Source organism: Morone saxatilis, unplaced genomic scaffold (genome assembly GCF_004916995.1).
Source record: "Morone saxatilis isolate NCDOM2014 unplaced genomic scaffold, NCSU_SB_2.0 Contig18, whole genome shotgun sequence".
In the NCBI taxonomy this organism is placed as follows: Eukaryota; Metazoa; Chordata; class Actinopteri; family Moronidae; genus Morone; species Morone saxatilis.
In genome coordinates, this window is record NW_023339740.1 from 26,051,236 (window position 1) to 26,061,759 (window position 10,524).

The window sequence follows — 10,524 nt, forward strand, 5'->3', positions numbered from 1 at the left end:
ATCATCATCATCCAATCATCATCATCATCATTATCATCATCATCATCTGAGACAGTAAAGAGGCATGGCCTGGGATGATTGACAGCCCAAGCTAGCCGCTCACATTTCGCCCGTCTCAGGCAGGCACACTTGTACGACATAGCAACAACAATAAACGGTGAACGTTTCCAAGGAGACCGAAAGACAGCCAGCCAATGGCAGCGAGGGCCGGTCTGAGAGGAGCTTTATCATTGGACAGCAGGCATCTCTAGGGAACAGGAAGAGCTCGTTCAGACAGAAGGAGAAGGAGGGGGGGACTCGTGAGGCAATCCAGGTGTGTGTGTGTGTGTGTGTGTGTGTGTGTGTGTGTGTGGAAGGTCTGGTTCTTAGTTTAGTTTGTTTAGTCTGCTCTGTGTGTGTGTGTTTAGTTTTTGTCTAGACAGCTGGAGGTCTTTCCCAGGGCAAGTCAGTGTACATTAACAGCACTCACACATGCACACACACACACAAACACACACACACACTGCCCTGGGAAAAGACATTGTCCGCTGACTTTACAAAAACACACCTTCATGCTGGCTTAAAGCGAAGAGAAATGTGCGATCAGTGCGAACAGCTACAGGTTATTACTGGCTCGGCTACATTTTAGGAAACCTGATTGGTTTCATATGTGAACGACTTTCACTCAGCTCACTCAGCTTAAGATGAACTTTAAAGGATATGTTTGGGTCTGTTGTAATTCAGCTCTCACATGGAGATATGTTGAAGTTATCGGGTGCTGTATTCATCCATTCTGTCCACACTGACTGTGAAGAAATGCCCTTGAAGCACTGGCAAGCTGGACGAGAAGATCGATACCACTCTCACGTCAGTACAGTAAAGCACAAAAACTGGAAACGGCGCAAAAAGTAACAAAACTTACCAATCAGAACCTCCAAAGCTCACTAATTAACACCTTGTATCTTGTTTGTGTAATACATTCAAATACTATGTGCTAGACTATTTCCTGGCTGCTCCCAACCAGGAAATAATTGCGCTTAATTTTTGTTCATTAGTGAGCTTTAGAGGTGCTGGTACCTGGATTTTATTACCACTGGGCAGAGCTAGGCTAGCTGTTTCCAAATGTTTCCAGTCTTTGTGCTAAGCTAAGTTGGCCGGCTGTTGGTCTTATTTACCGTACAGACATGAGAAAGATATTAATCATCAAACTCTCGGCAAGTAAAAAAGTAATATTTCCCAAAATATAGACATTTTCCTTTAAGAATGCATTTTAATTTTTATGAAAGTCAGAAACGATTACAGCGACCAATGACTCTTTGCAATATCCAATATTTATCTAATCAATTTAAATTAAGGCAAAAAAAAAATGGCTGAAGAGCCAAATGAACACTGGGGAACAGCTACAACTTGTTATCACCTCTCTGCATGTAAACATACCAGTGTGTAGGTGTAGGTAGTGCGCTCCATCAGCAGCAGTGAGTTCATGTGTGTGTGAGTAAATGTGTGATTGGTGTTTCCATTGAGCCTCTCAAAGAGTTTCCCCCTTCCTCTCATCCCGTCTTTTTTTTTTGTATGGTCAGCCAGCGCAGGTTTCCCTGAAGCGAGAGATTGATCCTACACTGTTTTATTTCTCATGAATTAAAGGTACGTTACTTTAAATTAGCACCACTATCGCTTGTCTCTACTGTGACGCTCTGATCAGAGCCTGTCCAGCCTTCTCATACCCGCTGCGAACCCTCCAGTGCAGGGAACCGAACCAGTTTAAAAAGGAAACAGCCCGGTCCAAACACAAGTGTAACAGTGGTGGAGGGAAACAGGAAGGGGAAGGAAAGGGAAGGAAAAAGAAGGGGAAGGAAGGTCAATAAGCTATCTGAACTTATATTGGGACCGGGCTCATAATCTCATTCTGAGGTCAAAGGTGATTCATACATTGATTGATCCACTCATTACTCCTTTAGCTGCTTTGGGTCAAGAGATTAATTTCTTTATATCATGATTTTTTTTTCAATACATAAGAAAAATGGCAGTGCAGCACCGGAACAAAGGAGGAAAAGAGACAGTAAACAAGACAGAGGGTAAGTGAATCACACAGAAGTGACTTTTGATTATTTGTCAACTTTTGTCTTTTTTTTTATCAAAAAGGTTGAAGGCAAGGATTCAGAAAACAGAAGAAAAAATTTAATAGGAACAATATTCCCATGTCTCTTTTAACAGGGACAAAACAAATCCAATTTTATAGGGGTTCATTTCTGTTTAGAAAGAGTTACAGAGACACAAACTGGTGTCGTACATCGAGCCTCAGACACCTGTGACTCATTTGAGAAGAAAAGAAAAGACAAAGGATTAAAGGATTCACCGTGTCAGATTATAAAATCTATCTTTTTTGGCCTTTCGACTCTCTCCTCTCTCTACAAGAATGAGCTGTCACGGCTTCGGGGAGTTTTGGCTGTGATTTGGTTCGGTCCCTATGGAGGGCGCTGTTGCATAAAGACTGGACACTAAAGGGTGCTGGCTTCATTCGCCTTCGTCAATAGAAATTTAAGACAACCGGTGGACCACCGGGTTAAAGAGTGGAGGTCATGCTGTACTCTTCATACAAGCAGCAACTTTAGACACAAAACCTTCTACATATTTTAATCTTCTACTTTAATAAACTAAAGTTCTACCTTTACTTCTACACTCCTAAAGAGATGACAAAAGACGAGTTGCCATTAACACTCGTGTCACTTTTCAACACTTCAGTGTGTCTAGTTTGCAACAACTCGTCTCGTGCTGCGTTCAACGCACAAAGATTTCTGTTCCAAAACTGAAATATCCACAGTGGGAAAATAAAAACAAATGATTAATTTTAAATGGAAACCAGGTTATTTGATCTGTCAGTGAGTCCGTCATTACTCCAGCTGAGTATCAAACCTCTGTATGTTTTTGGTGCCAACCGAAATATATAAGTTTTGCCAATTTTAAACTGTATTTGAATTAGCTAAAGTTCTTGTACAGTTTGTACAAAGAACATTTAATATTTGAGGAATTAAAAGAAGACTTTCTCAAAGTGATGTATCGAAAATGTTAGCACTGGTAATGAAACGCCGCTGTTATATTGGTAATAATATTGGAAATAACTGAAAGGATACCCAGCCGTAGACGACTACAGATCGTACAGACTTCAGAATAATAAATCAATGATTCCAGGTAGTGGGATTTCCACTTGAAGGATGTTTTAAGTTTTGGAGCACAACTCTTTGCATCTCTTAAAAGTGTGGTTCTAAAGGTTGAGGAATCCAAACTATATTATTAGAAGGTTCTACTATGTTTTTATTTTTTTTTGTTTTAGTTTTATTATCTGGCGGTGAGCCGAGGCCGACGCTGGCTGACAGAAGATTGTGGTCTCTTTCAGTAAAGTGCTCAGAGATGCCTGCAAGAGAGAACGGACTTACCAGAGGGAACTGTGTGTGTGTGTGTGTGTGTGTTGAAGGCAGGAGACGAACTGGAGGTGTGTGACAAACACCTCCAGACGTTGTTGTCTGGCGACAGTTTTCCTGCCTGTCTGTCTGCACAAATGTGTACATGTATGTGTCGGTATGTGTGTGGCCACAGCAGTGCACAGTCATTGTATCGCTCATTAAGGGGGCTGTAGGGCGACCTGGATCTGCATGGATTCTCTCTCTTTTCACCCAACGAACATAAATTCTGACATTCAAATAAAAGAACACACAGGAGGATTAAAAACAAACTCTACTACATCCTATTCTACTCTGTTCTACTGTTACATTACACATTGTCTTGATTAGTTCAGACATTTGTCGATGTGGCAAATTCTGATTAACGTGAGCAAACTCGTATGTGCTTGACTTGTTTGGTCGAGGTAGTGACAGCCAGCTTTGGGATTGGCTAACGATTCGGCCAATAAGGAATGAAAGAGAGAGAGCTACGAGCAGAGTTTCTGATTGGGCCCACAGGTTGAATGCTGACTTGTGGTTGGCTCACAGGACTCGGACGTTTGCATAAACGAGGGATTTATATTTTTTAATCAATGGTACAGTAATAGTTGATCCGAGTCTGCTGAACCAAAGTCAGAATCCCCCCTTGATATGTTTTCGTGATACCGGATGCTGTGCACTGAGCTGGTCCAACCCTCTGGTAAGTCCGTGTGGTTTCAGGTCTCTCTCGATCTGTTCACGCCTCAAAAGACAGAGCCCCTTCATAATAAAAGTCTCTCTCACACGTTCCATCTGCGCATCCTAAAAAATAGTGCAATTCTTTTCAGCAATTATATAAATAACTCTAAATTCGTGCTTTTTAAGTTCGCTCTCGGTTTGCATACATGTGTGTATATATACTCAATCTGTAACGTATATACATGCCAACATGTATGTAGCAAAATGTTCAATGTGAAAGTTGGCACCCCAACAGATTACTGATGTTTGTTTCTTTTTTCTAAAACTAGACAACATATAAAACAGAAAAAAAATCTTTACTCATAAGAATCTATCAAGTTTAGAAAAATACCCCTACTTTCTGTTTTCTCTCTCATCAATCATATTGCGGATTTCTTTCTTTTTCTGTGGTGAACAGTCTTGAACTTTGTGCAAACCTTCTCTAGAAAACATTAAATAAAATAAAAAAACAAAACTAAATAGGATTTTAGCGACAACTCCTGCATCGATTGGTCGATATAAGGCAGAATGTTTAGCTCGAGAACTTTTAGCACTGTGCTACGACTGGTAAGCTAGTTTAAGATAACACTATCTAAATCTAAACTCTTTCTGGAAATATTCTAATGTGCTAACGTGTCCCAGTGATACAGCTAAAGCCTGGTGCAGGAGTCACTGCCGGCGGTGGACTGTGCAGTCGTGAACATGAAACAGAACTAGTCAAAGCAGCGAGGGCGATTATCACTAGAAAACCAAAAACCTGGAAGAACCAAGAAGATTGCAACATTTCGCCATTTGCCTGGATAGGATTTTTTTTTCGTAAGCGCAAAAAAGACGAACAAACAAACAAAAAGTTCTATAGAAACAAACAGAACAAGTAAATATTTATAATGAAGAATAGTTAGATCAGTCTGAAAGAGGAGGCATGAAGTGGAGTTGTTAAAGGGAAGAAGGAGGCTTCTGTCTCCATCCTTCCCTTCGCACCTTCTGCCTTTCTTCTTCTGACATCATCATCGGTTCATCTGAAGTGGTCCTCAGACATGAAGTGAGAAGCTGCGGAACAGGAAGTACCCGATTTTCTCCTGCAACTGTGCTCTGCAAGAGTGATACGATTTCCAGGTGTTCTTACCTAAACGAGAAGCCGGTGTGTGCTGCTTCCCAATCCTAGCCCGATCCGTGCAGTGGGGAAACTGACCACATGTCAGCTACAACTACAGCTAATGTGAACCAGCCCTTAAACCATTCAGAGTGGATGTTACCATAAACCAGGTTGTTCCTCGTTTTTGCTACTGACCATTTCCCAAGTGGTGAGCAGACATAATTCTGGTGTTTCTGCAGGCTAGGAATAAGGAAGCAGTACTGTCACACCTGCTGGGGCTTCTGGGATTTCTCCTTCGTGTTCCTTGCATTCCTGTTGTCCACACTTCCTTGCTGCTGAGGCGGAGGTCGGAGCAGACCGTGTATGAACGAGGACGGGGGCGCTTGCGAGGACGACACAGTCCGATGGTTGTGGTTGGGGGTCAGGGACGTCGGGTGGTAGTAGTGCCCAATCACCTCGCTGTAGGTCGGGGGAGCTCCTTCTACTCGAGAGCCCTGCTTCTGCTGCCGGGACAAGGCCTCCTGGGCCTCTAACACGCTGATGCCTGGGTGGACACTCGGAGGAGGGGCCTGCAAACTGGAAGCAAGACAGCAAGGTTAGTGAATGAAGACTGATGGCAGCGGGAGCTTTTCCAGGAGCCCAGGAACCATTTTAGGAAGTTGAGAACTTGCAACAAATGACAACTTGTTTCTTGTTACCTGGCCTGCAGACAGGAGCTGGATGAGTCGAGGGGGTGCGAGTCGAACACTGTGCGGTTCGGCGGCGCTCTGACCGACTCGCGGTTCAGCTCCATCTGTTGCTCCGGGTCTCGAAGCTGCAAGGTGCAGGGGCCCTGGTACGGCGGGGGCTCCTCCCCGTCTGAGAGGCAGATGGTGGGGGGGAGATCGATGAGGCTCTGGGGCAGGTAGGGATACGTCGGCTGGAAACGACTCGGGGCGTACGTGTGCTGGAAGCGCTGGGACTGGAGGGGAGGCTGGGAGTGGGAATGGGCTTGCTGAGGCTCCCGCTGTAGGTAGGATGAGGGGACTCCTCTGTCTGGAGGGCGTGGGTTGTACACCTGGTGCTGTGGTGAGGAATGGCATCAAATTACTGCTGTGTCATACTGTATTACATTACACTGAGTTGTTGTATACTTGGTTAATGTGGCTGATTTCTGCTTAAAGGAACTTGCTGGTAAAAGAAGAACTGACCTCATGTAGACTACTGTTTGTCCCGGTACTCTCAGAAGACCACAGACTTCCCTCCTGACAGAGAGAAATAGAATCTTTGAGTTGATCTATTGAGTAATTTCACTTTGATTTAAACCCATTTACCAAATATAACACATGTATTTTAGTACAGTTCATCCCTTTAATCCGTTATTCTGCTTTGGCAACAAACACTGTATTGTATTTCATGTCAGTGAAGCTGATTTAAATCAAAACAACAAAGAGAAGTCCAAACTATTCCAACAACAAACCATATAGTCCTATATATGCTATTGATAGTATACACTACTGTTGATACTTTGTGATATATCAGAAATATATTTATTGCATCTTTTTGTTTTTATTATGTTTTACATAATGACAGAAGGCATGAACCAACCGTATATGTGCAGTCCTACGTTATGTAGCTGTGACTTTAAAATTGTGCTTCTTTTTGTTGTTAAATTACACTTTTGTCCACTAGAGGGCTCCGATGGTGTACAACAAACAAATATTTTTAAATGTCCTGTTGTCAACAAATTCCATCTTTATGTGTCTCTTTATGCCTTTTCTACCTGCTTTGTATCTTGATAATATTGAAAAATACATTAAAGATTTTACACAAATATTTTTAATTAATTAATAAAATTTTTAGTTTAATTCATCAGTGTTGAGCAATGCAATAGCTTTGTTATTATCTTAATTGTTAATTAATTATTAACAATAATAACATTAACAACTGTGGGCTGACACTGGGGGCTTTTATAAATCACCATCAGTCTACATGAATGTATAGATCACTGAGAATGACATTGAGTAATAAACCTCAACAGATTTTTCACATTGTTGTGGAAATAATTTGAAATCAGTGTCTCGATGCCTCCATGGTCACGGCTCGCAGTGAGGAGAGGACAACACTTCCATAAACGTGTCTGGATGGAACTTTTGTGCAGGTTTTTTGTTGTATGGCGACAGTTTTCCTGCCTGTCTGTCTGCCTGCATGTCTGACTGACTGTATGTGTGTCAGTGTGTCTGTCTGCTAATCCAAATTAACTAGGACAATGACTCCCCTGAGCTTATAAGGAGCTGTGTGTGTGTGTGTGTGTGTGTGTGTGCGCACGATTATGCTTCATCCTTTACTCATATCTTACTTGTAGACTGGAGCCACACACACACACACACACATCAGTGATTCAGTAGCAGGTGATTCAAGAAGCGCAAGTGAAGTCATATGTTTGTGGAAGCCTCAGGTGTAAGTCAGCTTGTGTGTGTGTGTGTGTGTGTGCGTGTGTCGGTGTCTTGAAATAGTCTTTGCGAGCTGCTGTGGCTCTTAATGAAGAAATGAGTCAGTGTGTTAGCATTAGCCTGCAGCAGTGTTTAATCACTATGATCACATGCTGTCACTCAGCAGCTCCTCTAACTTAGTTTTTCTTTTTTAAACATACTTTTTTTGGCGTTTAGCCTTTATTGGAGGGACAGAGGCAGAGGAATCAGGGGAAGGAGAGGGGAGTATGACAATGGCTGAAATGGACATTTTTCTTCTTTTTTGGTGTCATTAAAAAATGTCCTTACTGTTACAAAACTACTGAAAACACAATGTCAACATAAACACAGTTTTTATAATTCATATATTACCTATTAATTCACAATGTGTCTGTCTATTTTTCCTGTATTTATTTTATTAGAAGTTGAATATGGTTGTATATGGAACATTTGTTTGGACCTGATGTTTTTATTGAATCATATTATTTCTCAATTCAATGAACTATGTCCAACATTCAGGTGTAATTCAAAAGTTCACATTTCTTGCATTCGTGTTTTTTGACTGAATATGTGCTGCTGTGTATATTTAAAGCTCTCCACTTGGTCTGAACATCCTGCTCTCTGTGGCAGAGAGTAGAAATGTGACCTACAGGCATTCATATATTTTCACCTATATATCATTATTTATCCACCTTTTTTTTACTTGAAGAACCAAAAGCTTCAGGCCATGAATGTGTGGCTGAATGTACTCACAAATATGCATCTTAAATGGTCAGACAGCCAACTGGTTTGCACTTATTGTGTACGTGTACCAGAGATCAATCAGATCCGGTGAAGAAGTCTGATGCAGTAATATTAGCAGGTAGCATGTGACTCACGTTGGCCAGTGGCAGGTGTCTCCTGCGTGCGGGGGCGTGTCTGGAGAGGAGGGAGCGTGCTGATAGGCGGTAGTGGTTCAGCAGACAGGTGATGACCACCACCATCACCATCATCACCACGACGATCACCAGGATCTGGACGAACTCCAGCTGGGCTACGGCAACAGAACAGAAAACAAAGATCAGGATCTCGTCACGGTTAGTCCCACCTGTGAAAACAACTGCGTGACGTCTTCGGTGGCTCTGGGCGAGTTCTGTCAAGAGTGAGAAAATAACCCGGATGACGTCATAGTGATGTCATCGGGGTTGTCTTTCCTTGGGCTCGGAAAGTGCAGATTGTTTAACAGAAGCCTTCATTAGAAACTGGGGCGTGGTGTTTGAATAACATGGGACATTTCTCTCGCTGGGAGAGTCAAGTGAAAAAGATTCTATCCAGTTGCATTGTGGGAATTGTAGTGTAGTTGCAATACTGTTGGAATCTGACTCATACTAGGGAGAAAAGTTAGGATATATTGGCCTCTGCTGCATTCATTTTTGTCAATAATCAATGGAAATATAGAATATAGAATTGTGACACCTGTTGAGTCTGAAAATCCCAAAGATATTCCATTTGAAATTAAATAAAAAAAGAACAGCAGTGAATCTTTATATATGATACATGATGATTGCAATATCTAGCAGTTAATTATCTGTTGACAACAACCTATGAATCGACTTGGATGGATGTATTTATTCTTAGTTCAGGCTTCTTCGTTGATATGTGATAAAAAATAAAAAATAATTCATTTAATAAATAATATTCCAGCTCTATTGTGACAGACCAATACAACAGCATCTGATTCTAAAAGCATGTAAACAAGTCAATAAACAAGAGCGACAAGATTAGTATGTTTCTGTGTTGTGAGAGAGAAAGAAGGTTTTCAGACACAGTCCAGACAGAGATGTAGTCCTTATGTGGAGGTCAGGGTGTCTGCCACACACACAGAGCCAGACTAGACCAGACAGACAGGGCTAGCTTTGTTTAGAGACAGTCTGCTCTAACACCCCCCAACACACACACACACAGACACCCACACAAACACCCCACCTTCTCTGCATCCACCCCCCACCACCACCAACCCACACACAAACGGAGCATTTTTCTCACACTTTTTTTCACAGAGAGCAGGCAGAGGTCAGGGCCAAGTCAGACAGAAAACATAAAGTAGCCTGCAGACAAAACACACACACACACACACACACACACACACACGCTAGTTCTCACAGTCTTGTTGTGTTTTCTGTCTTCTGACCAGCTATTACATGACATAAAGAGACAGAGAGCCGGTCAGGTGACCCTTGGAACTCATTTATAGCCCTTTATAAATAACTTCTCAGACCTGTATTTAAACTATTTAGTTCGTCTGGAACTGAAAATCACTTTAAAAAACAAGATCAAAGAGGCACTCCACAACACTACTTATCAGACCACGCCCTTACATGAACACATTGGATCAATAAAACAGTCAAATATTATCCTACAACCCACACAGCTCCACCAGGAACGTGACTTTGATGCTTTTATCTGAAAGCCGTTGTGCACTGTCCTGTACAGTAAGCTCAGAAACACCCACAGTCTCAGTGCTCTGACTCTGTTCCAGTGAAGTTTTTAATTGGCGGCCTGGTGTTCGTCAGAGTGGAGTTTTTGGTAACACAACAGCTGCATTAAAAGTCTCGTTCCTGTCCGACCAAACTGGATTTCTGGACTGCTGTTTCACCAGAACAGAAGACCTCTACGTGGTTAGCAGAAGCCGCCTTCACTGTCACCCAAGAGTTTCAGAATATAACCCAGCTCCACATAACAGCTTGATTCTTGACGTGTGAACATTTTGCATGCAAAGAACTGAACGAGATTTCCAAATAAAGGTTATCAATCTGAACTGAACAGCTAAAACATCTAGAGGCTCGACAAAATCCTCCCTCACAGT

At 42.1% G+C, this 10,524-nt stretch overlaps 1 protein-coding gene across 1 annotated transcript in view; it reads right to left on the reverse strand.

The window, feature by feature from the left end:
* Nucleotides 1-1,950: 1,950 nt before the first annotated feature.
* Nucleotides 1,951-10,524, reverse strand: part of pmepa1 (prostate transmembrane protein, androgen induced 1) — a 26,506-nt gene continuing 17,932 nt past the window's right edge. The window contains exons 2-5 of the mRNA XM_035661883.1: nucleotides 8,558-8,712; nucleotides 6,420-6,473; nucleotides 5,928-6,292; nucleotides 1,951-5,805 (exon numbers count right to left, since the gene is read on the reverse strand). Coding sequence (XP_035517776.1) covers nucleotides 5,493-5,805; nucleotides 5,928-6,292; nucleotides 6,420-6,473; nucleotides 8,558-8,712 — 887 coding nt within the window. The 3' untranslated portion in view covers nucleotides 1,951-5,492. The remainder of the gene's footprint in view (nucleotides 5,806-5,927; nucleotides 6,293-6,419; nucleotides 6,474-8,557; nucleotides 8,713-10,524) is intronic.